Genomic DNA, 27,321 nt, shown 5'->3' on the forward strand with positions numbered 1-27,321 from the left:
AGGGCATCTGAACTTGATTGAAGCGTTATTTAGATGGCGCATGGTAATACCAGGAAGTTCATTTTGGACAGCGCTGAACAAAAGGCACAACTGTCATGCTGGTCGAGCCTGTCGTTCGATCTGCCCACACACTGGCGGGAATCCTGGTGCAGGCCCGCAAAAACTAACGGGACTCTTGTTATGATGACAAGTAAAGTATCAGATGGACGGCTGTCTATTGTGCGATTATTGTGTTTATAATAAGAAAACAATTCAAATAACTCGACTTCAACCGCTTCAGGACTACCCTGACGGACAGATAAATGCATAGTATGTTTTTTTATCCAGGAGAATTTCCATTTTCTGCATTTTATGACATGGGGGCGAATGAAATTTCATAACGCAAGGCAGCTGGGATTTTTTCTCAATTTGTTCAGATATTTTACAGGGTGTGGTCTCATCCAGGGTAAAATTGGTTGCAAGAGTACCATAGACTTTTCAATCTTAACATCACGGCAGATGCCTTGTGGTTAGGTGTGGCTTCCCTTGCAATGCTTAAATGAACTAATAGTGACCTCTATTGTGTTATTTAGTTGTCGCAAGCATCAAAATCGGCCGACTCAGCTGCCGAGCTCAAGTCTAGGTGCGGTTTTTACAAAGACCCGCAATTAATAACATTTCAAAGTTTTGAAGATCTACGCCAACAAAAGATTGCGGGAGTTAGGCGTCCTTGGTTTGTTTCATCCGATGAGGTAAGGTGTGGTCATCCCGTTATGAAGATGTGGGAACTGCAACCGTTACCAGGACGACCCATTTAGGCAGAAAAACAATGCAGATTCGCAAAGAAAGCCCCCATTGAACGTGATGCATTTGCATGAAGGTTGCCTTGCTTTTTAACGACATAGGGAGTGCTGGTCTGTTGACGAAGCCTCAAGTTGACGCATAACACACGAGAGAAGTTGATGCATAACACGAGAAAGAAATTTGCATTCTCCAAAATGTTATGAAGAAAGATGAATTAACAAGCATTTTTTAACAAGCATTTTTAAGTTCAGCATTCTTTGTGTGTCCTGCATCAACCATAAAGAATTGCCTCAATATCTGCGAGTCACAAAATAATAATCTCTCTTCTTCTTCATGTTGATCAGCATTGACTTGGTCTTGTGAAGCACTTTTAAATATCCAAATAATTTACTTTGCTTTCATTTTATCCAATTTATCATGACTTTTTAATGGTAGTTGATACATTACATGTCGCACACATAAACCATCAGTGCAATAGGGTTATCTCCAACCAAATGAGAATGTTTTCAAAAAGACGTCCAGCAGTAAAGGAACTACAATTTAGATTTGAATTCTCTCAAGGACTGCATAAAAACCAAAAGTCCTCGTGACTCAAATTTTGTGATACCCTTGATCTACCACCCCCAATTATCAGGGGAACATCCACATCAGGTAATTCACCTCAAGTTAATCCAGCCATCATCACAAACCCTGAGCACACATCACGACCTCATGATCTCTTTATGACCAAGTCAATTTCAAGTAGAATGGTGCCCGCAGTATAGTACTTCTGTGTAGTTTTCTACACAGAAATGCATTGATAGTCGAGTCTGGTTGTGTTGCCATGAAATTGGGAAAAGTAGAGATCTTTTGTCATAGACATTCGTAAACCGATGTGCTTTTGAGGAGTGACGAAGGTCAGTTGTTATTCACCCCAGAGTTGGGGAGTTCTCGCACACGCCATTATTTCTGACTTGTGGCCCATTTGATCGCATAATAATAGTACTACACGCGAGACGTTTCTTTGTGGGGAGTCTGTCGAGGTCTTAGTCAACATTCGGAATAATGTCGGGCCACGGGCAAGGTTGAATAAGATTAGCGTGGAGTACATTATGAGAGTGATATCACTATGCAGGGTCACACAAAAAAAGCGGTAACGGAAAGAGGAACATGTTTTTAATTTACATGTGTCTTGCACAGATTCGATGCAGTGACTATACAGTATGACTGCCTGGAACTGCATTTGAATTTGATGATAACGCTATCTTCTTATGTATCATGCACATGGGCATTTGATGATTTTGACACGTTCAATTTGAATATACAATGGATTAGTGACACCAAGTTGTCAAATGGTCATGACTTCACGTTCTGACTAGGCCTTTGTTTTGGTAGCAACTAGTCCTATATCGGTGAATCTAGAGTAGATGAATTTGTTTCAAAACGTCGGTGTAGAAATACACACTTGATTTTTTTAACAGAAGTTATCGACTCGGACGCGAATCGTTGTACACTGTATTATGGCATTGATTGCATCACCTTTCCATATAAAACAAGGCACATTACACCCCATGCAGTCGCAAGTGTGTGGCCCATGCCTTCCATAGTATGCCTGCACTCGGGCCTATTTTCGATTTATTGACTATAACCAGCTGACAAAGTAATCGACATTCATTTATACGGCGCAAGAGCACTCGTCAATGATTTTCAATGATTTTGCTTGCATCAATTCCACGATTATTTCTTGGAAACATTTTCATATTCTTTGGGGGTCTGTTTTTATTGTATTCGAATCTGCATTACAAATGCATTTATTTTGTCCGATACATATCACACTATTTTCATACGTGTAATTTCCGTAGGAATGGTGTCAACTAACGTCTGGTTGTGTATATATACCAAATATCTGATTGGCCGATAAAAATATTGTGATAGACTGGCCATTTAATTGCTTACTGTATACCTGCCACGATGATATCCAGGTATTATTACAGACTGAGTTATTGAGTGCAGATTTGAGAGAAATCAAAATATCACCGCATGTAGCTGACCAAAACATTGTAAAACTATCGTTTTTGTGTGGAAAATCTTTAAAAAAAACAGTGCTTTTGTTACTATGCGCAATCAAGGTTTTTCTGGAAGACAGCTAAAAAGGGTTTTTCATATTATCTTGCCTTCTCTTTTCCCCCCTCCCCCCTAACCATCATAAACGTGGACTAAAAACTTAATGGCATCATTAGTCACCTGATTAATAAACTGGAAGTGTTTTTAACAAAACATATTTCAAACTCACCCCTGGGAATAGCGGGCAGAACAGCCACAATAGCTAGAGCAATAGATCACTACTTATAATCCCCAAATATGAAAATAGCAAAAGCGCTGATACGTCCTGTGGGTCCTGACCAGCAACTCTGAACCTTCCCGAGAGATACTGTTTTTTTCACGGGCTAGTTGGCGGCCACAATTAACCAGGCTCAGGTGTCCTCGGGGCAGAGGTATAATCTCTTAAAACTGGGATGGACACGTTAATTCCTCATATCTCATCATATACTTTTACACTAATTATCATCGCAACCTCTGAATGACACCCACACTTCCCTACCACCAGCTGACAAGATCGACGGACTTACAGCTGGACATATTTTTACAATAGTTAAAGAACAGTTGCAGTAATTTTTGCTAAGGTGCTACAAGGCCGTCATTTGGAAAGTGTCACCTTAAGCCATGTCGAAAAGCATCTGTTAAAATGTGTGCCCTTTATTTGTTAAATTGTCGCCAGTTTAATCAATGTAAAATAGGGCAAGTGTAGGTGGTGTAAAATTATTTCGCAGATAAATTTCAAAAGATAATGCAGGTCGCGATTCTAAAGCGATGCAGGTCAACGCTCAGGGGCACAAGTTCCGAGACATATTTTATGTCCTTTTCGATACGATGTTCAGATTTGAATCGCATTCAAAAAGAAAATCTGTTTACGGGATTGTTCGATTTGTAAAAGCTTACAATTAAACTCATTAATTGTGGCCTCAATTTGTCTATTGTCATCGTTTTGACAATAGCGCTGCAAAGATGTTGGCCATCATCAACTGCCCACACAGGTACACAGCCAGGTGAGTGCCCATTGTCCACCCGTCACGTTTCATGAATTCCTTCTGTTTTCGCTCGCGCCGTCGACGGAAAATAATAAACCCGTGCCAGACCAATTCTTTTTCCGACATTATGATTTTTTGACGATAGCTCTCATGCCCACGATTTTTGGCTCATCGCAGGTGAGATCGCACGCGCCCAGATGGAATTGTGTAACGTCATTGTCGGTTATCATCCTTCTTACCATTCCGATGGTTATTCCGACGTGTGCCGCTGCCCACACACCTGAGTACCTGATTAGCTTCAATGAGGGTACTTGTCGGCCTATTACAATGCCTGTGTCACATTAGACGTTTTCACCATACCTTTACAGTTATCTTGAACTCGTAAAGTTCATATTTGAGTTGAGTTGACTTCTCTTGAGAGTTTAGAGAGACTGACTGGGAATGGAATCCACTTTTGAACCATTTGAATGGGCAAAACTTTTAAGGTACTTAAAAGACTCCCCAATTTGTGAAACAAGCATTTTTGATACCTTTCTAAATTTCGCTGCTTTCAATGGTCAGCATGAATCATGCAACACAGTATCTTGATCAAAATAGTGCCAGGACTAACACGCATTCTGATATCTTTGCTACATTTTTCTGCATTGCAAAAAGTCAAGAATTCATAACAGAAATATGGTGTTAATAGCCTACATCTGGGAAGAATTGTCTTCAAAACATTGTTTGAAGTATGAAGAAGCAAAGTTCATTTCAAGTTCATGCAAAACTGTTAAGAAATAAATGCATAAACTTTCCAAACCGGCCAGGGACAGTGCAAAGGTCGTCCTGATGAAGAAGCAACTTCTTCTTCTTCAAGTTTATGCACAACTGCCAAGAAAGCAAAAGCATAAACTTCTGAATTTTCAAACCAGGAACCGATGTTGCCCCTGTGATCTCTGAACTGAAATGATGACCCATTGTCATTTGGCATTGTCCCACACGAGACCTAGCATAATTTTGGCTCCAATTTCATCACTGTTTTAGGTGTGCCCGAATAAAAGTTTCTCAAATACGACCACACCTGCTTTTCATCAAAAACATTATAATACAACACTACCATGGTAACGTAATTTTCGGCGCTCGTCTGGAAGAATTGTTTCGGCCGGTATTTTCAAATCAGGGTGTGTTGTCTCTTCTTGTGCTCCAATCTACTGAAACAGTCGTGAAAAATATAACACTCCCTTGAAATTCTTTTTGAGTTGGGATTAGGAAGGGCATGAGACAATACACTTCCACCTGGTTCTAGCGAACTGACAAAGGCTCCAGGCCTTACCCCATCTGCAGCCAAAATACTGGGGTCTACTATCAAAAAGTCTCAAACTTTTTCGTGGGGGCGGGGCAGCTGGTTTGGATGCTGGATCGAAGACATTGGATCCTATCTAAACCATCGCAGCCACAAAAACATTATCTCTTTACACAAAACAATTTGATATTTTACATCCCTTGGGGTATGAAGGTTAAAAAAATCTTTAGGGTTGCACTGCAAGGTAAATGCAGGGAATGAGATGGAAAACGAACAAGATTGAGACAATTTCCTCTTCAGAACATTCACTTTATCAAGTTTATGATTTTAACTTTAGTTGGAGATTTAAGACTTCCTTTATTGAAAAGTTTCGAGTTATTTCAGAATGATGATTAGTTCATCGAAATCTTTTAACATCCATCTATATAATATAAAGTGGATTGGGAAAGTTTGAACTTTTGTCATGTCTTGATCTTAGTGCATTCGGGGGGGGGGGGGGAGGGGGGACCTGGGGGAGATCGGCAGATGCACAAGCTAATATCTATAGTGTCAAGGTCTACAAATAGGCTGTCAAGAAGACCTCATGTGTGAACATGTGCTACTTCGCACCTTCAACAGCTGCACATGATGATATAATGGTGATGATAGCCAACAAAGTCACCAAGGGCATTGAAAAAAATGGCAATTCGCAAGCATATAGAGCCACGTGGGTATACAATTGCAAACTTTAGGAGTGCAAAATGTTCGACTTGATATAACAACTTTACAGATTGCAACAAATCAAAAACTGAGGAAGACTAAGGCCAATGTCAGCCAATGTCATTTTTGTAGACGTTTAGTCAACAATTTACAAAGTCTTGTTTTTACTAGTGATGAGCTGCCATCAGATAAGGCCTAGTATGCAGAGTAGTTCTTTATTGTCCCCTTAACCTTGCAGGGCTTCACGACCTGTATTTCGAATGTGTTTCGTTCAAGTTAACTAGACATTGAAAGGATGTATATCATATACACATAATATGTCCATCGTTTCGTTTACTGAGAGTGACGTTAATGAACAAGAGCTTAAAAGTACCATTAACATTTAAATCTTTCAAACCATTAGGCCCATTCACCCATTGAGCAAGGACAGTGGTTTGGCAAACAAACAGGTCAAAAGTAAAGATCAGGAATCGTAGGGTTTTCTTATACAGTGAATATAGGCACGCTACCAAAATTGAAATCCGATTGAATGGAACAGCGAAGTCACATATGGATAAAATAGTTGTGGCGAAAGTTACATCTAAATTGGAAAAGAATCAAGACTTCAGCCAGTCAGGCACTGCTTGGCACACTTCTTAGTCGTACGGGAAACTGGTGAGACAGAACAGGGAATGACATCACGTTCTGCCACAAGATGGCACCACTCATGAATTTCCCCACTGACAGCCATCTTTCATAATCAATCGTTATATTTTAGTCCCCACTTAGCGATTCTCTTGATTGCTATGTCAAGGTTTCATCACTAACATAATTGGTGTGCTTCTGTCTCGCTACATTATCCGACGAACGTGGAAGACCTCTCCAGCTTCCTCCGAGTCGCCATGGAAACCAGAGAAGCTGTGTCTTAATATACTTTGGATAAAAAATCCCGGTAGTCATCTCATTCCTGAATGGTTGAGATCGAGATGAGTAAGGGACCGAGAAGGGTTCAAATCAGGTGAAGGTGAACGGACAAGTCATCAAGTGTTGTGATGAATATTTTAGCCGAGGAGCTGGCCAGGGGTCTTTTCAAGACAAAAAATTGGGCGGTGCTCACCCAACTTTTTCCTCGACCTCTGAACATAGATTATGGTGGAGTGGGTAATAAACTTGTTTTCAGGGGAGGGAGGCCAAACACACTTATTATAACTGTATTTTCTACTTCTTCACAAATTTTTATATGATTATGAATAGCTGCCGTAGGTCAATATAAGTCATCATGATGATAAAAAGACTTTAAAAATTCTCAACAGCTGCTTTGGAATACAAGCCAGTTCATTGACAGATTTAAAAGTGTATGATAAAATATCTCGGATTATTTACTCAGGAATAAGTATAAAGGCATACACAGTAGAAAACTCATACAATCATGGCCAACAACATGGTATTTGTCTCAAACATAAATATGTTATAGGGCGCTTGAAGTCAAGACCCCCCACATTGGGTATCAGACTCTAGGAGCAGCAGGTCATTTTGTCAAACTTGCCTTTACCTCACCCTGGTGTATAATGGGTTCTTGCCCTGGTTTTTACCAATTAAATTCCCTATTTCACAATCTGACCTATTACAAAAATGTATTTTCCACAATTCTTATATCTCTCCCCACGACTTTTACACCCATCTTCGTCGATTCACAAGCCTCAGCTCCCTCAACACTGGTTATCAAGTATTTACGCTATTTTCCCATTCTGAGATTGATTTTTTTCCCGACAAGACACGTTAACCCGAGATAATTCAATAAACGCACACACACAGGAAAAATTTGTACTTGACATGAGAAAACGACCACCAGACTAATCTATATACTGTTATACATGTCACTAATGTACGCTGTAGAACATTCAATGGAATATTATATCCGGAATCAGGTCAGACTACATTAAAAGCAAGCCAATACGCTCTGCTGTTGCCAACCATTAAAGTCTCTTCCATTCATAATACCCAACGCTTGGTTCATTCATGTGGCCCCATTCATGTATTTTCCCCTATAGTAAGACCATTACATAAGTTTTTATAAGAGGCCTGTGTACATACCAGTGGGATATAAGGCAAAATACATTTTGAAAATACAATATTGAATTTTACCTGTATTTTAATCAAAAGGTACACACAAAAACACTAGATAAGGTTTATTGTCAACTGATAAACAACTATAAATTATGTTGATATTGATTGTAACCTATTTTCATTGAGAGAAATGTAGTTCATTTCTTGTACTGAAGATGGCAGCACTTGTTCTTTATGAATGGTTTGATCAGGAATGAACCTGCCATGTTGGATGAGATGACTGACACGACATAATACTATATTTTGAAAAACACACTTTTCAGCCAGTCACACCTTATTTCTCATGACTATCATGAAGAATAACTCAAATAATCAACATACCACTAAAATCCCAGTCAAAATTGAGCAAAATAACCTCAAAATTGACAATTTTAGTCTTCACCTACTAACATTAATTACATATTTTATGCTAATGAGTTCATTCATGCTTTTCATGGTGGTTTCTGACAAATTCTTGCCCCACTTTCAGGTGGTTATTTTACTGGTGTTCCCATCACAATACAATAACAACGCTAACATTCCATAGTAGTGATATCAAAATCACAAATAATTGACTCTTGGGCGGTTACGAATTGAGATCCTTAAAAAATCATGTGGTTTCATTCATTAAACGAATTGTTGGGAAATTGAGTCACTACAGAAGGTCATTACAGTAGCTGTATCCTACAGCATAAAACTGTCATAGTATTAGTAGCCTGAGTAAGTAGTAGGCCTAAACTTTGAGCCAAATCTTCCCCATTTATAGATTATTCTTTCTAAATGGCCCCAGACCTTTTACGGGTCCAAATCCTCATAAAGATTCTTATATTCAGAAGCCAACCATGTTTTGAGAGCTTGTTAATCCTTAATACCCAGATTGACAGTGGTTTCACCATATATGGCCACACCGGGCAGAACTGGTCGGAGATTATGTCAGTCTCTATAAACAGACGATAAGTCCCATATTTCCTCTAAAAACTTATCATACATATTCTTTTACAGGTTCTAATCATTGACGTGAAGTCTTGGGGGGGGGGGGGGGGGTAGGAGAATTGCTCTGAAGTAGAATATAACAGAAGAGGGGGACTGAAGCAGTTCAGATTTCAGTTTCCATTTTGTAGTGTCTATCATTAGAAGTACATGTAGTTAATAAATATGTTTGATCATTCTTGGTATTAGCGTTGCACAATCGGAGATACTCTGCAGTTTCTCCTTTGGATGGAAGTCATAGCAGGAGTGTGGGATGGAAGTCATAGCAGGAGTGCGGGATGGAAGTCATAGCAGGGGTGCGGGATGGAAGTCATAGCAGGAGTGTGGGATGGGAAGTCATAGCAGGAGTGTGGGACGGAAGTCATAGCAGGAGTGCGGAATGGAAGTCATAGCAGGAGTGCGGGATTGGAAGTCCTAGCAGGAGTGTGGGACGAAAGTCATAGCAGGAGTGTGGGACGGAAGTTCTAGAAGGAGTGAGTGATGGAAGTCATAGCAGGAGTGTGGGATGGAAGTCATAGGAGTGTGGGATGGTAGTGGTGGTGGTGGGGGGGGGGATGATATGGTCCCCCATTTCACTTTCTCTTCTGTAGAGGCCTATAGTATTAGTATCTATTCTGTAGTTTCTCTTCCAGGAAATAACGCCAGAATCTCCATGCCGACATGGGAGTGTTACTGGTGATGATGTCATATCACATGATAGCAATGCTGCTCAGATTTCAAACAAGCCGGCAAAAACAGGATGGAGGGCATAATAAACTTGTTGTACACAAACTTGAACTACTGACCCAATTTAGAAGGTAATGGCCCAGTTTAAAGGCTCATCAGTAAATTACAAAAAAATTCAATAGATTGCATCATTTATACACCATGTCATTCAAAATTTTGCAACAATTGCCCAAGATTTACCATCAAGATAAAAAATTCTCGAATTCTGATTGAGAGGGTTAATTTCCAAAAGTGGGGCTTCTTCATATATTTGTCATTTTCACCAATATCTTTTTGCATTCAACTGAACAGATCCACATGAAAGTTCAATATTGAGGTACGCCGTTTTAATAGGAAGTTGTGTGGTTAATCTATCTCACGAGTGGATTTTTTATTAAATATTGGCAAATGGCATACCCGGCAGTCGTCATGGAAATTGACAAACAGACCACCGAGTGCAGAGATCAATGTGCGCATGTAATGAAGAGTCTTAAAATAGCGCAGTTCAGTCGCGTCTCGTACTGAGCGCACATTTCGTAAGGTTTGTTCACGAGGCAGGGTATCACACGATCCCCGGGGACTGAAACCCTTTGTTGCCATGGCAACACCGGATTACTTTAATCCATGCATGCAGAGTGAGGGAAAGAGTGTTTTTTGCCTTATATGCTGAATGAATCTTAAATTCTTGATAGTAGATTTTATGACATGGGGGGGACAAAATACATCAGACACAAAAACAGCAATGACAAATATGGCTTGAATGAGGAGATATATAGAATTTTGCCATTCATGCTATAGACTGATTGAGTAGCGACACGATTGTTACTGTGTATGAAGTCAGGTGAGAAGAAATTTGAGATATCATAAGGCACAGGTACACCACTATAAATAGTTTAGTTATTCTTTGAGTGTATCTTATTGAGTCACTCTCCTTATTGTAAACAAAAGTGTCAAATATCAGTCTCTTGCAAAATTACGGTAATTACAATATAACACTTTCATTTAAAACAAATCTAAAATATGCTATCGAGTGTCTACCCTATGAAGCTTTTAAAGCAGAGTTCAATTACGAGATGGCACCACAGGATTTCAACTATGGAATAGCGGGTGATGAGAAGAAATGTGTGAACTTATGATTTACACAAAGCTTTTCAATCATTTTGGAGAACACTTTCATCAAATTTGTACAGGGCATCCCACAAAAAATCTTGACAAATTTGTTTTCAATTACTTCATACTTGGGTGTTTTAGATCAGAACAGGGCAATTTAAGGGAACGTTGTTTTAAAATGATTTAGTCAGAGTTTCTTTTGGGATGTCCAACAATTAATTATACCCATATGTTAGAAGAATTATAAGAATAATCGGTACTTACTGGGAAAGTCGCAGTAGTGGATTCGTCTCTTCTCAAGGTCTGGGTTATTTTTTCTGTTATAGCGTATCGTCGTGCAGCCGGGGTGCGTGTTCCTAACCATACCGGACGGCGTGCGAGGGATCTCCGGGTGCATGCCATCATTCAGCAGTGGGGCAGACACGAGGTACCTGAGTGGCGTCACATTGGCAGTCCCTGGATATGGCGGAGGAGGTGGGTACTCGTCACCGTTGGGACTGCCCGGTTGAGACGCAGGCGGTGTGGGTGGCATCGACTGTGGGCTTGACATGCCGGAATCACTATACGCATATGGTCGACTGTTGGCATTCTGATACATCATCGGAGCGACAGAATATGGACAAGAACTCCCTGACGACGGTGTGGCCAAATTTTGATGAGGCGGCATGATTAGATTTAACGATGGCTTGGGAAGAATCAGCGATTTCGGGCGCTCCGTCTTGTCCACACCCGGCGAACAAGAACTGGAACAGGAAACCACACACGACGTGTTCACTGAACATGGACCCATAGAGGTTGAGCAAGACAGTGTGTTTGAGCAATCCAGTGGTGAACCACATTGCATTGGAGAGCTCGTGTACTGGCAGCTGCTCTGCTCGAGACTCTCCTGTTTGCAATCAATCGTTTTACCAAGTTCGTAATTACAACAGTTCTCATACTCCATTCCAGGCTCTTTCTTCACCTTCCCCAAATCAAACTCGGCCTCGGAGGGACACGACCGCTGCATCATACCTCCCTGCATGTTTTTCATATTAGGCGGCTCCATATTTTCATCTCTGCCACCCGTCCTAGTAGTCTGCAAACACTGCTGAAAATCATCCCAAAAATTATCAACACCGCCTTCCAAGTCCATTTTCTTAACAACAGAATTGGGTTCAGAACACCCAGGCATTTTTGGCAGTGAGACATTTGGTACCTCAGGTGGCCCTAGTGGTACAGTGTTTTGAATACTTTTATTGTAGTGTTCGAAATTCATTGTTTTTTCACCACCAATATGAAAGAAGTCGTCGACAAGACTTGAACTCTCTCGCCGAATGTTATTGAAAGAATTTTCCATTTTCATGTACTGGTAGCCACTCCTGTGGTAATTGTTATGGTAGTGATGCGATAATCTAGGCAACATCTTCAAGTTCATGCTAACATTAAAGTTCAAATCAACACCACTTTTGTCCTCCTGAAAAAATTCGTCCACAACTGAAGCACTTTCTCGTCGTGGTTTCTTGAATAATGGTGAATTTAAGCCGTTTTCCGAACAGAGTTGTGCAATATATTGATCCAGTTCGGTTTTTGCCTGAAAAAAAACAAAGGGGTTTAATTTTTTGTTAATTTCACCCTACAAAGTCCAAAGTTATTGGCAACCTATAAGCCAACCTGACCATGCTTTGATCTTTGAAGGGTCTTAGCCCTTATGGAATCCACATCATGTTAACATTTATTCAAATGAACATCTGAGGGTTAACTCAAATCTCTGCATGTGCAAAACAGCATACATGTAATATAATGCAAGGCATCACACTTATCAACACACTGAATATATATCACAACTTTTTATGATTCATTCGATCAAAAGCAGAAATCTGATCTGAAAATCCATATTTTAGGGGCATACTATAGTTCAGTATGAGTATTACGCAACATAAACTACATGTACAGCCATTGATAAAATAGCACTTTATTGATTTCCTTAAGCTGACTGACAGCGCCCAGATTCAATTCAGTAAACTTAGCAACAGAATGTGACAGGTACCAGCAAGTAAAAATAAAAAATTGTAAAATGCATGATTGGTCAAATTAAAAGGTCCTGACACAGTACTGTCCAGAAATAACTTCCAATGTAACAATCTAAACTTCTCAAGACAGGGCAGCATTTGAAGTGCAGCATCAGTCAAGTTTGTAGACTGTATGTTTAGTGCAATATGCGATGTTACTTCTGGGCAGTACTGTAGGCAGTTGACCATGGACACTTAGTAGGACTTAAAGGGACTATCACAACTCTACCAACAAAGCATTAAGTATGCACACTGGAAAGCATCACAAAAACATCAAAGATAAACTTCACTCAGAAAGCAGAGATTTTGGTTAATAAGGCTTGTAAGGGAGATCAGAAATAATTGTCTTGCATTAAATACCACAATACGGTTTTGGGTAAAATTAAGTTTTGACTTTAAATTAAAACCTTTTCCAAGCTAAGGCTTCACCTAATGACATTTGCAATCAGTTATGTAACAATTAGAAAAGAGCCTTGGTATGGGGGTTTGGGGCACAGTGTTGGAAAGGCCAAGGAATGAACGGTGAAAGGCCAAGGGGATGCAAGGGGATGATGAAACAAATGGTGAAAAGTCGACTTGAAAATTGATGAGAAAAAAGCCAAGATTAAGAAAGAATGAAAAACAAAGTAGGCCTTTGTAGTTAGAGGCCTAGTAAGCCTACTGTTAATGTATTGGAAAAGTGCGGAAAATTTTGGCTAAGTGCCACAGGATCTTGGAAAGCCCTCCTGTTAGTTACGCCAGAAGGCAGTGTGCGTTAGTGGAATACATTGTATACGCAACCGTGTACATCAATGTACAGTGTAGATATAGACGCGCATAACGTTGCACCAGCTGATGATTTTTATGAATCAATCACGGTAGTGCGCGCTATCGTATACAATATATCGACGTACAGAGCAGTATACATGACATTTATGAGCGAAAAAGAGAATTTATACGAAAATCGGCTGAATTTGAGTACTGGGAACTAACCTGGGAGGTTATCGTGCTGCTTGTAGTAGAGGTTGAGGTTGTTAGCAAAGCCGTAGTCGCTTCGTTGGGCGGTAGGAAACAATCGTCAGGATCTGGGACGATTTGGTCATCAAAAACCTCAAAATCTTCGGGTGATAGGCACACTATATCCGCCATGATCACCCAGGGGGAGAGGCTCCGCTCTTACACCCTTAAAAACAGTAAAAAGGCTCGTTAAAAGGCGCTGCCTATAGCTTCCACCTCGATATCACAAATTTATGAATGAACACCGTTAGCGAGAGTCGGCAATGTTATAAGCCTACGCAATTTCACTTATATGGTCAAAAAGGCGGGGCTTAATCTAATTTTAATATGCAAATTAGGAAAATCATGAATGAACGAGATGGTTCGGGAGTACTCGTTAAATTCCGTCGAAAACGTCTGCTCTCGCGTCGTAGGTTTGTTTTTGGCTATTTTTGCCGCCAAACGACTGGACGAGGCTTAGGTTTTGATTCAAACAATCAAAATCTTATATTTAGTCACCAACTGAAGTTTACTTTTCTGCTAAAACCCGACTGGGGAAAACAAGCCTCGGTTGTTTTCTGTGTGTACATCGGGCTTGGCTACGAATAACAACACGTCACAACTCACGTGACCTATCAATGCGACCGAATTTTATTTGTTCAGTCTATTGAAATAGGATTTAGAACATTTGAATACCGTTAGTTAGAATTGGGTATTAGGAAAAAACTTCCTGCACTTCAAAAGGATGCTGTTATCGGTTATAAAGCGCCATTTGTTTTTTAGATAAAGATCATGGCGACTCCGGAAGTGCACTTAATGACACTTTCTCTTACTACATGTACTTTATATCAAAAAATAATTCTGAAATAGGATGATGATATCTATTTTCATTCAAGGATTTTGAAAGGACATCTATTAATTTGTTGGAAAATGAACCCAGTCGTCTGGAGGTCTTTAGTTCGGGTTGCGCACGATGTCAGACAATTTTCTTCCTTTATAGACTGATTCAAAATGTATTCATTGTGTACTCAAGAAGGTGATACTAGGCATATATTGACTTAGTTCATCAAAATAATTCGGCAGCTTTATTACCCATGTTACATGATTATAGCCTCCTCGTTTCGAAAGTTTAATAGTTCATTCTCTACCCCGGTTTCTTCACCAAGAGACAACAAACTTACCTCTTGATACGACCCCCCTCATAAAATGCGCTCAAATTGCCCGACATTTTCGGCTAAATATCCCATTTCATATCCACTCTCACGGAAACGCAAAACCTCATGTATAGCAATACATATGAAACTCGTCCTGAACCTCCCAGGTTTTCCTCATTGTTGCGTCTTATCGGATTTTGTTTAACAAAAGTACTATTTTGATGATGAAATATGTCAACAACCCCACCCACCCACCCAAAAACGTTTTCCTGCGCTTTCAGTAGGGCGTCAATCGCGTCGACCGTAAAAAAATGTTCCTCAATAATTTTGTAGGATTAGATACCAGTAAAAAAAACAACTTTTGTTCGTTAAAGGGTTAAAGTGCGAGGGATACAAGGAAGGGGATTTAAAGTATTGATAACTGAAAACAAAGATAATCTGAAGCCAGAAGATAGGCTATAGTTACATGATAGACGCACAGTTGACAAACGCGAAGATTACGTCATCAGACTATACTGTAACACGACAGCCGCAAAGGTTTCCAACCTGTCAGCTAAACTTTCCTTTGCATTATAATAATCTTATTCAAATGACTATCTAGATATGCTAAACATAACCTATCTTTGATTCCTTTTTATCTATAGTTTTGACAATTCATTCTGTTGTGCAAATTGAATCAAATTGATTTTCTTTTAGCAGTTAACAACATAAACTACAAAGTCAAGTTGCGTTCCAAGAACTAATTGTTATAATGAACAGACGCTTTATACTTGTTGCTATAAACTGACAAAAGCTTTAAAGTTTGGAAGAGTTCATTAAACTCTTCCTGAAATCAGATAATAAATAAACCGAATTGCAAAACAGATAACAAGTTGAAAACAACAAAAGTCAAAAAAGGAATGAAATAAGAAACAAATAAAAACAAACTTACAACAGTCATGAAGACGAATCAAAATGACGAAGTCCAATTCAGAAACGAATACTATAAGATGTAAACTAAAATATGAAAACTCCACTGAATTTTCTGATGTCAATCAACTTTCTGTCCGGGCGTCAATTGCGATCCGATCAAGAGGGTGGCAGATCAGAAAGTGTCACGACACGCGCCTAGCGAGCTGTCATATTCCTCACGGGTCTATTAATATCACCCAATGAATGCAACTCACTCCATTAAGCAGCTGCAACCGAAACGCCTACGGATTAGTTAGAACGTGCGTTCATAGGTGCCGCCACTGTCAAGAGACAGATTCTGTTCCGGTTGGGGTTTCGCTGCTGTTATGTGATGATGTGTTGGGGGTTATAGTTTTTCCCGTCAAACGACAACAGTGTTACGGGCCTTTGCACTAAACAACTGTCGATATGCTCAAGGTGTAGTGTTCTAAAGAGACCCAAGTCCTCCTATTCATCATAAAATACTTGTCCCTTTGACATTGAATCCTAGGACAAGATTTTCCTACCACACCTGTGAGGTGTGAACGGAAAATATGTGACATTTGTATGATAAGGTGTCAAATTTTTTGTTCATGTCATATCTTTCAATATAGTCAACTGTACGTTTACCTTAAAGGGAGACTATCACTGTATTAGGCAGGAGCTATATGGGGTAAAATTACTGGTCATCTTCTGGAGATCTGATGATCCACAGGAGTATATACTAAGTTCTGTTTGACTCAGCACAAGATGGACCTTCTCCTCCTTCAAGCGTGAATAGGTTCGATGTACTGCTGTCAGATAAGAAAGACCCCTATTGCGAATTCGTGCAACTTCATCTGACCTTATACATGGCTCCTGCCTCTCCCGATGTTTAGGTTGTGACTTTGTCCTCATAAGACTAGTATACGTAAACACCATTGACCATAGATATGTGGAAAGTCTCTCTGTGCAACAACGGACGTAGAGCAAACACTGTCATGATAAGGATGATTTTTATGTCATCTTTCCATCACACTAGGGGGTAATGCATTCTGAGCTTCAGGGCCTCACTCGGCACTTACCGAGCTTGACCGCGATGTCTGCGCCAAGAGGAGGCTTAATTTACCCTGGTATTCGAGGATGAAGCTCATTTTGACTTTGTGGAGTAAATTTCATGCCGGGGAATTTCATGGCGGGAAAATAATTTAATCCGTCATCTAATACATGTATAGAATAGAACTGACTAGTTTTCAGGCGGATAATGATTCCCGTTACACCGATTTTGTCATAAGCGCTCTTGGCCAAGGTGCACTGCGTTTTCGAAAAATGAAAGCATGCCCCAAGAGCTGTCAATTTTTCAAGGTTGCCGCTGGAGTGTGCAATATTTGGGATCTAATTGCAATTCCATGACATTATCAGGGGCACACGCGTCAGCCGACATCCGATCATTGTTCAAGACCGCGTGTCCCAAATTCCGTCACAGGTTGGAGGACCCCGCATCAAGGCACGTGCCGGGCGACACGCGCCGCCAAGCCGTGCTGGTCCAGCGTGGGTGTCCCTCATTCATGTGGACAGGTGAGAAGGGTTCCCTCACCTGGACCGTGCCCACACGTGCCCACACGTGCCCAGGTGATCTGGACCAAAAAATCTGGATGCCTGGACGCGTGGTCTGAGATTTCGGATTTGTGGATAATCAAAGTTATTGACCTATTCTATAATATGCAGATAATCTGATCGAGCCTGTCAAATTTGTGCGAATCGTAAACCATATTCTGGATTGGATGCAACAATGCGGTCAACCATAACTGGAAGCGGGAACAGTGGTTCCCTATGAGTACACTCCGGAGGTATAGCCCACTCTTTTTCCTCATTTTTGGGGGACGAGGCCGATCCACTGCGCCGATCTGGAATGTATACACCTCATGTGCGGCTTCAAAACTTCATATTTTGAGGCAAAAATCGCAAGAAAAGATAGCCTTTTAAAAATAGGGATTTTGGAACGGATCCTCAGGCAGGATAAGCCTGCATTGAAAAAGCGTATGCTCGTTGTGGGGCTGTTGAAACTGTCGCAACCGAGCCACTACTGCATTAGTGAGATGTGCAAGTGGTCATCAATGCACTGTTGGTTCCACTGTTACTGCAGCCCAAAAGTACCCTCCGGACGCAGTGGACCGGCCTCATGATGACGCGATGGGCTGCCCAGAGAGTCTACTCAAAAGGCATCTATCGGATTAATACATGTATATTCCATTACAGTCTTACATCTTCCGTAGAAGTACCTATGTAAGGCAAAAGTAGCAGTACCCCTGGGATGCCCAAAAGGGCGAATTGTTGTAAACCCCCTCATCTAACCCGGGTTTATCTTCAGCCAATACTTCACAACAGGCAAATGCCATGCCTACTCGATTTGGGCTTCACAGTTTATTGCAATTCTCGAGATGCAAGGTGCAGGAGCATGTTGATGGCCCTTGTAATTTAAACAAGTTGAATCTTTGCAGCTGTTGTATATCACTGGTTTGTCTCTCACTTGGAAGTCTGTCAACTGATTGTAATTCATAAAACGGCACTGATCTATTTATCATCTTTCACGTCATTTATAACAGAGATAACCATCTTGATTCAGTTCTTCTGGTACACCCTGTATGAAATTAGCCTAATACCAATAGGCCCCGCGTGGTAGCGCTGAGGAGTAGTTGAGTCACAATCTTGACAATAGAGGCGCTGATGTTTGAGTCACTCTAGTTTAGTTTTACTAACAAAAGAGAGGTAGCAGCACTGGTATTAACCCGGAAATAAATTGTAAACAATCACGATGCTGGATGGTGATAAAGTGGCCAAGTTTACTAACTGTTTATTCGAATCCTATGAAAAATGCAGAGGTAAATTGTGTACCTGAACAGTCTTTGGTTTATACCAAGCCAAATTTTGCATGAGTGATCAAAAAATTTGGTAACGTAGCCGAAATATTAATTTGGGTTTTGAGGTGGTGATTGTTGTAGACCAGTAGTAGTGTTGAACGCAGACGGTTACTATAAAACCACTCAGGAGCCGTCAATACTTTTTTGACGACCTTTTTTCTGTAATCATGATGTTGCAATGATGCTATCTATGGTGAGTGTTGCTGCAGAAACCTGAGGTGGTGGTTTTAATAGTTATAGAGTTGTTTCCCGGCATCGTATCTAACAAAAGTTCAAGTTGTCCTCTCATTCAAATGGGTGTGAAATGTCTTCGAGACTGATTGTGACGATCAAAAGTTGTCTTCTGCAAGGCAGCTGATTCCCAGATATATTAGGATAGGTCAGGGGCTTTTCTCTTCTACAACGCGTCACTGCTGTTTCAAGGCCAACATACTCAACCTCACCGGAGACATGAATATTCATCGAATAATTGGGTAGAACTTTTAAAACCGAGGACTATATTTACTTTCACATCGGGTGTAACAAATATCACAATCTTAGGCCTGAGCTGAAATTTAAGATTCCTTTATAACCATTGAATAAAAGGGCAGGACGTGGCATTTTACAATTAAAACCACCACCTTAGGTTTTTGCAGAAAATACTCTCCATATGATGCACTACATGACAGATGTTGCCGATTGAAAGTTGGATATGTCCTGAAACAAAAGATATGTTGTCTATGTCGCAGCTGGTGCCTGGCTGAGTTTACAATACATGTAGGGCTTTTCTACTTTCGTTCCTGACGTGCAAAAGTGAGAACTTTTTAACACACAGCAATCTCACCTACTACAATCAAGTTTATTTCCTTAGATAGGACGAACTGACAGCATATTGCCTGTGGGTGACCTGAACTCTTACAAAGAAGATCATATTCCTTCTTACCACTTTACTTTCTTTTCAGGAAAAGCTGTAAAATCCATCCCAGATTTTCTATTCTGGGATGTGGTTGTCTTGACAACTGGAGATGCTGAGCAACAGAGGGTATTTGAAATGCAACTTGAGTCAAAGCGATCAAGAGGGGAGCTTCCAACTGATGTGCCATTCCATGTGTTTAGCGATCCACCAAATACAAAGACCGGTAGGTACATAAAAAGTCCGTTGGGACCACACAATTTCAAGCATCATCTGAGACCCAGCGAAAACCAAGACTTTCTGATCGCATTCAAAGCTTATAGCACTCAGTGGTGTTTCATGTATTTAGAAATTAGGCATTTGTGAAGAAAGTTAAGGATTCTTTCTGTTTCCAGGGAATGGTGGCGCTACTATCAATAGCCTGGCAGAACTCGAGTCCATCTACAAAGAGCGGCTGTCATCCATGCGTGTTCTACTCATCCATGCTGGAGGACAAAGCAAGCGTTTACCCTGTGCAAGCATCATGGGAAAAATCTTCACTGCCATTCCAGTCGGACCACATATCAGCGACATGTTGGATCTTAATCTCGCCATGTTCTTGCCATTTTTGAAAAAGATGCAGCCAGGTGTTTTTGTGACTTGTTCCGACGTTATCTTGCCATATTTCTTGGATTGCGGCGGCGATTGGTCGTTCGAGCTTCCTGGGTTTACCGTCCTTGCTCATCCGTCCTCGATCGAGATCGCGACAAAACACGGCGTGTATGTTCTTAAGGATGCTGGCGCTGCCCTCCAGAAGAGCGTGGGAACGTTCCAATGCCTGAAGGTGCTGCAAAAACCATGTGAAAAGGACATAAGGGAAAATGGTGCCATTGTTGAGAAAAATGGAGAAGAATTTGTCTTTACAGACAGTGTCTTTTTCTTCGATCACAACGTCTCGTCTAGGTTATTAAGATTTCATGCAGACTGTGGTCCAATTACCTGCGAGATAGATGGCTATGGGGACTTCCTTCAAGCTTTAGGACCTTTGGCAAACTCCGACTATATCAATAATACATCCAATGTCAGTTATGTCAAACCCGAGTTGCTCAACATGCGATTGAAAGTGTTTGACTTGTTGAAATGCTTGCCACTGAACACGACTGTACTCAACGATTCGAAATTTTATCACTTGGGAACAATGCAGGAGTATGTAACCAACTTCTGTGAAGACATGACCCTTTGTAAAGTGATGAATTTCAAAAGGTCAGCCTTCAGCAAAGTCGTACAAGATAGGTCCAACATACCGGGTAGTGTGGAGGGAAGCATCCTACATAGCGTGGTCATATCAAGCTCCGTCATTCCAGAAATATCCGTCGTAGAATTCTGCCACTTTGACATTCCCTTCAAAATTGGTGAAAATTCAATCATCAGCAACTGTGAATATATCTCAAACCTTCAAGGTGACAGCAACCTAAAATGTGATGGCAAAATCCTTGAAATTCCCTCAAACACATTCATCCACACTGTGCCCATTAAACTGGGTTCTGATACCTTCTACATTACCATAATGTGTAGCACTGGTGATGACCTGAAAGCGTCCACTCTCAAAAACGAAGTGGACGAACTGAAATATTTTGGTCATGACTTTACAAAGGTCCTTGATGCCTGGGGTAGGTCTGTTGACGACATCTTTCCCAAAACTGAAACCTGCAGCCTCTGGAGGGCACGGTTGTTCCCTGCCCTGCCAAACATGAGCCAGGCACTTGTGGCCTCTCTCTCATTACTATCGGATCTGGCTGATTCTGGTCCGAAGTTTCAGATTCCAAGCGATACGGTCTGGTTGTCCATGGCAGACATGATGACAATGAAGGACGTCTCTGGCATGTTGGAATACAGGAACTTGTTGCATGGTGTGATAAAGGCATCGCTGTTATCTGAAATCTGAAGTAAGACTCGGTACTTTGAATCAGGTAAATCTGAGGAGTTTTCCCAGAGAGTTATGTTTGTTATAGTTTATTTATTTCACGTATACATACATGTACATGCATAGACATTTACATTTAGAATGAGTTACTGGCGTTTCCTTAGTGGGGGAGTTTAGTTAGTTATAGTTTATTTATTTCACGTATACATACATGTACATGCATAGACATTTACATTTAGAATGAGTTACTGGTGTTTCCTTAGTGGGAGAGTTTAGTTGGTTATAGTTTATTTATTTCACGTATGCATACATGTACATGCAAAGACATTTACATTTAGAATGAGGTACTGGCGTTTCCTTAGTGGGAGATTTTAGTTGGTTATAGTTTATTTATTTCACGTATGCATACATGTACATGCATAGACATTTACATTTAGAATGAGGTACTGGCGTTTCCTTAGTGGGAGAGTTTAGTTTAGTTATACATTGTAGTTTATTTATTTCTTGTATACAAACATGTATGACATAACTAATTAATACAGACAGAAAAATAAAAATGTTTACACAGGAGACCAAGCAGGTCACAGTGACCTAGTAAAATGGCCCCCAAAATGCCTTGGACTGGTTAGAAATCGGTTTAAATTTGTGGGCCTGGCGTCGACCCTGTTTATACAATGTTAGTTTGCCTCTTTACCAGTGGTGAGCTCTGTTGTGGAGAAACAAAATGGCCGATTCTTGGGGTCGGCCTTTGCCGTTTCCAACTTCCCATTGAAATCGGCAGTGACTTTCCCACAACTTGGTGGACCTGGACCACTCCACCGAAGGAGGTGCTCACCTGGAAAGACGCAAATTGTTGCATCTCTGTTCTGTATTGGTGCTGGTTATAATTGTCACTTGTTGGGCATAAATACATCTTTCATCATTGTCCTACCTGTCTACTGGTGAGGGAAAGCAGCTTATCTGTGATTAGGAAAAAAAAGCTCAATAGTTATACTTTTTAGAGAACAAAGTTAGTTATTTTAATGATAACATAACGTTTGGTGAAGTGGAGCAGCTTATCTGTGATTAGGAAAAAACAGTTAAATAGTTCTATTTTATAGAGAATAAAGTTAGTTATTTTGATAACATAACGTTTGCATTTTGTCATTTCTTCCTTCCGTTTCCATTTAACTTGAAAAGATGTACTATCACTGAATCAACTATTTCTTAGTACAATTGAGTTTCGAGCTCTTTTGTGCCCGATTGTTATGACCTGGGAGGCTTCTAATAATTAGGAACAGTCATAACTGACTGGTAGCTAACTGGAGATACAATTTGCTGCAATGCTTACTTCGATGAAGTGGAGCCACATAGTCTTGTGGTGAAGGCCACTGGCAACCATGCAATAGGACACGAGGTAGAACCCAGAGTTGTATGTCTGGATTAACTGGACTCTCAACTTGGTAATATCTGTCTGTTCCCCACACACATGATGGGCATCATGACGTTAATTCCTGGTCGGGGAGGGGACTTTGTTCTAGTGGTGAAAATCCTAACACTTCTTACCACAAATGCGCGAATAAAATTTTGAAATAATTCAGACAAACAAATCAATTACATTAAGAAGCAGAATTTATTGCATTGAAAAATCCATACCATTGTGAAAGAATGTTGTAGAAACTGTCTATGAGGGGTGAAACTTAGGATGAGACTTTCTGTCTAAGTCTTTTGTTGAAGTGCAGTTGGGCTCAAATAAGTCAGTGCTGCAATTTTTAAGACCCTCATTTCTAAGCATCTCATTTTTAGCAAACAAACAAGGCCAGCAAAGGACTCATCCAGACTTGAAGCCTAATATGGCACAGATCACTACATCTACACTATATAAAGACCCAAACAGCTTATCTTTACAGGAGGGGTCCCTTCCTCCAAATCAAACTGGCAAAAACCTGACACAAATTCATCTCAGAACACGTTCAAGCCCAACCATTTATTCCGCCATATAAAGCAGCTGCTAGATTATTTTATCTATAAAGCATTGTCTATTATGTAAGATGTTGTTTTAGCAGTTCTGCTACAAATGTCTAAGAGCGTATAAAATTACAACTTATTTTTGGAAAATTATTTTTTACTGCAGTGGCTAAATAACATCAATATAACAGCTTCGATATCAAATAACTAACACCATGAATTAAAGTTACAAAATCAAGAACAAGCATCCCAAAACCAAATTTATGAAGGTAGACATCAATTTTAGGGAAATCTACACAATATTGATGAGATGAACACTATCACTTTACCTATACTCACATAATGGACCAATCCAGGCATATCAATAGCATCAGGATTAAGGGTGAGTCTATTTTTTGTAGGGTAGTAAGTTACAGCACTTGAAGCTTGAAGTCATATTTTTTTATAGATCCTTATTGCAAAATCCACACCAAAGAACTAAACAGTCAAATATCTTGATTATAAACACTAAACAGGTATGGCAGTACATCTATTTTCCTCCAGGAGTAATCAGGGTTCATAATTTTCACTCCCACAATCATCACATGGGCCATTTTAGACAACTCCCTTATCTTAGACACAAATGTCATGAAATTTTCCGGAAATGTGTCAAACCGTCAGTCAATTTTCATTGGTCAATCGTCACAGTCATTGTAGTATTGGTAGAAGCAACAACACTCATACCCTGTTTCTGTTTTAGGTGAAAAAATATTTGTAAAAGGGACAATAGGGGACACAGGGGCTTACATAGGGTTGTCAATATGCCCAAGAACTTTCTCTAACATCTAAAGAAACAGATTTCAAATTATTGGACTTTTCATTTCCGTGTTTTTTCTTCGAAAGGAAGATTGTGAACGTGTTTATTTGGACTCAGTCATTAAGAAAAGGTGCAAATAAATGGCAAAATATTGGAAATATCTATCATTTGGTCATCAATTCAAATCATACGTTTGTGGGACATGTGCTTGGGGAAAGCAAGGTGATCTAGACTACTGGTATACATTTTTATAGTTAACATCAAGTTAACTGTATATACAAGCCTCTGGAATAACCAGATTTGGAAAAATGTACAATATTTTGAAAAACAGGCAGCTTTGAAATATTGAAAACACTAATGTATACACCTACAAATAAAGTTACAATGTAACTATCACAATCTGGGGAAGAAGCTAGCCCTTACAAAATAGTGACACAAAATGTTGATGGTTACAGCAATGATGTAATTTCAGAGGAAAACCATCTGAATAAGTTAGCAGTTGTCAATTTCTTTGAATATTATACTAAGGCGAGTAGGTCTGATCCAAATATGGCATAGGTCTGATCCAAATATGTAATAACAGGTCTGCTTCAAATATGCCATAGGTCTGATCCAAATATGCCATAGGTCTGATCCAAACATGCCGTACAGAGAAGGGCCAGCTTCAATCCCCTTGAGATGTCACCAAGAGCATGCGATCACATCGAACCAATCCACAAAATGATGAACAACTTTAGATACATTTTCAACAGCCTGAGATGACGAATGCCAACCACATATCAAGTTACATAGGAAATGAAAACATTTGACCCTTGACTCGAGACGTGTCAGCAAAAACAGCCAATACAACTAACGTGGCTCCCCACATTTTGAATTTGGTCAAGATTTTCTCCATTTTCTACGTCCAAGATCTACTAATGCTGTATCAAAACCCAACAGTATTCAGCATGCTTCAATATAGTACAAGTACAGTGTTATGATGAATATGATACCTATACATATAAATACATACACGTGAACACACCTTGGCAGATGAGTCGTCAAAATCTGATCCAGACTCGTCAAGGCCAAAGTTGGTCATTTTCAAACCAGCATCCTGATAGATCCCTCAAAGAATCGTCAAGGAAATCTATGTGAAAAACAGACTGCTTTATGAGATTTTTTAAAGAAAATGATACTTATCATAATATTTTTGACTTGATCATTTTGTTCTTTATACCAAACTTGTTTTTAAAATATAGATTTGACACGACAGGAACAGATGTTGCTCTTCATTCACGATCAGTGGTATAAATATTCGGATGACATGTCCATCATGATATCAGTTCATGGCAACTAGATAGTAACTCGTTATCTTTCCTTCAAGAAAAGTGCCAACAGAATGATCAGACAATGTTAGATAAGCCTGTTTCGAATGCCAACACCAACCGCAAAGCTCATAAACAGGAGATCAAAAGATGTCATCTTCATTGTCGCAAGATTAAGTACAAAGATTCATCACGGTTGAAGTTATCGTGATCTTTTTAAAACTGTCGTAAATCCAGCAATGCAGTCTTGTGGTCTTGCACAGGTTCAAAGGAGATAGTACATCCTCAATATGTTTCATCACAGAACAGATAAATAAATGTAAATGCAACTTATACCCAATAAAGGGCTTACATTGAGATTTTAAGTGGGCCCCTATTTCATAAAGAGAACAATACTGTCAACAAATTCAGATCTCGCACTAAACCCAGATGAGAAATTTGTTTGAACTGTGATATTTTCTTTATGAGACAGGGTGCCAACATCATGAGTTGAGATTTTTCATGAAACAGAATACAGCTATAAGGCCCGATATAATTGTCGCTTACATTCTTAGAACATACATTTCACTGTTATACAAAGTTTGAATATTCTGAATTTGAAAAAAATTATATCTGTGAATGTTCATTCATTGCTTGTTAATTCTTGACTTGTTTTCTAATTCGTTATTTTCCATTTTTCATCCCTTTGATAGAATCGTTAGGTGTTTCATGCCATAGAATTAATATCACCATGTCCAAGTGCTAAAATAAAAGGTACATTGTTGCCGTGTAGTCCAAAAGCAGATCTCAGTCGTTCACAGTGTCTATAGTCTCGTGCCTACCAAGCGTGTCTATCCGAAGGTGATGTTTGATTTGCCACCAGGGGGAGCGTGAACTCTCGTTGATGGCCGTCCACCAGTCACCTGAAAAATGGAAGGGAGATTTCAAAATGGTGAAACAGAGAAAAAGAGATACAAGAAAGTAAGTTGCCTCTGAATGATTGACCATATCATCCTAAGTATCCACAGTAATGCTATGAAAACTTCAGGATATAAACACTACAGTCTCAGGCTGAATTGGCGAAAAGGACAGGGGCATTTCATTGCTTACATGGATCAAGAACACGTTCCCTTTGATCAAATTGCTGTACCAGTTCAACGAAATATGACACAACAAAAGTCTAATATCAAAAACATCGCCATGCATAACATGTAACATGTCCCATTGTTACAAGTCTGGACCATGAAGAGAACCTTCAAAAATAACTTTTCAACACTCAGGCACACAAGTATAATGAAGGAATAAAATCGAAAAAAGTGCTTTCACACATTTGGTGATAATCAATACCACAAGACTGTGATGTCTTCAAACCACTTTACCTCGTCTCTACTCATAACTGTACTATAGAAATAATTAGAATTATAGGAGAAAACTACATATGTGACTCCCAACTTCTGTTAAGGATATCTTGTTGGACATGTAAGAATAGAAGTTACACATTCTGTATATCAGGGGGGACGGATCTTCTGTGCTATGGGATCAGGTAGGCCTAAAGGTTATGAAGGCCTATCTCGATCTTTGACCTCCCAATAAAAGTGTTGAATGTGACTTGGCCCATCCAATCAACAAAATGTCCCGGGCATATTCAACTCAAGTAGAACCTTTGGGACCGACAATGCAGTCCTTGGGAGGTCACCTGATTTCAGAGGTCAAATTGTTTAGAAGCAACCCATTTGTGAACAAAACCACTGTCCCTGATAGAGGGTGT

The 27,321-nt window shown here is 39.9% G+C and overlaps 3 protein-coding genes across 16 annotated transcripts in view; 1 reads left to right on the top strand and 2 right to left on the bottom strand.

Moving 5' to 3' along the window:
- Window positions 1–15,966, bottom strand: part of LOC135493095 (Krueppel-like factor 12) — a 33,525-nt gene extending 17,559 nt beyond the window's left edge. The window contains exons 1-3 of the mRNA XM_064779983.1: window positions 15,831–15,966; window positions 13,743–13,932; window positions 10,987–12,292 (exon numbers count right to left, since the gene is read on the bottom strand). Of these exons, the coding sequence (XP_064636053.1) occupies window positions 10,987–12,292; window positions 13,743–13,898 (1,462 nt within the window). The 5' untranslated portion in view covers window positions 13,899–13,932; window positions 15,831–15,966. The remainder of the gene's footprint in view (window positions 1–10,986; window positions 12,293–13,742; window positions 13,933–15,830) is intronic.
- Window positions 15,967–18,587: 2,621 nt separating this feature from the next.
- Window positions 18,588–22,628, top strand: LOC135493953 (fucose-1-phosphate guanylyltransferase-like). Its single transcript, XM_064781640.1, has 3 exons — window positions 18,588–18,690; window positions 19,671–19,847; window positions 20,017–22,628. Exons 1-3 carry the CDS (start codon window positions 18,624–18,626, stop codon window positions 21,543–21,545), a joined length of 1,773 nt encoding a protein of 590 aa, XP_064637710.1. The 5' UTR covers window positions 18,588–18,623; the 3' UTR covers window positions 21,546–22,628.
- A 489-nt stretch (window positions 22,629–23,117) lies between these two features.
- Window positions 23,118–27,321, bottom strand: part of LOC135494118 (uncharacterized) — a 36,697-nt gene continuing 32,493 nt past the window's right edge. For all 14 annotated transcript variants that reach the window (XM_064781887.1, XM_064781888.1, XM_064781889.1 and 11 more), the window contains one exon: window positions 23,118–26,476. The gene's annotated coding sequence lies outside the window, so the exon portion shown is untranslated. The remainder of the gene's footprint in view (window positions 26,477–27,321) is intronic.

Source organism: Lineus longissimus, chromosome 9, assembly GCF_910592395.1.
Source record: "Lineus longissimus chromosome 9, tnLinLong1.2, whole genome shotgun sequence".
Taxonomy (NCBI): domain Eukaryota; kingdom Metazoa; phylum Nemertea; class Pilidiophora; order Heteronemertea; family Lineidae; genus Lineus; species Lineus longissimus.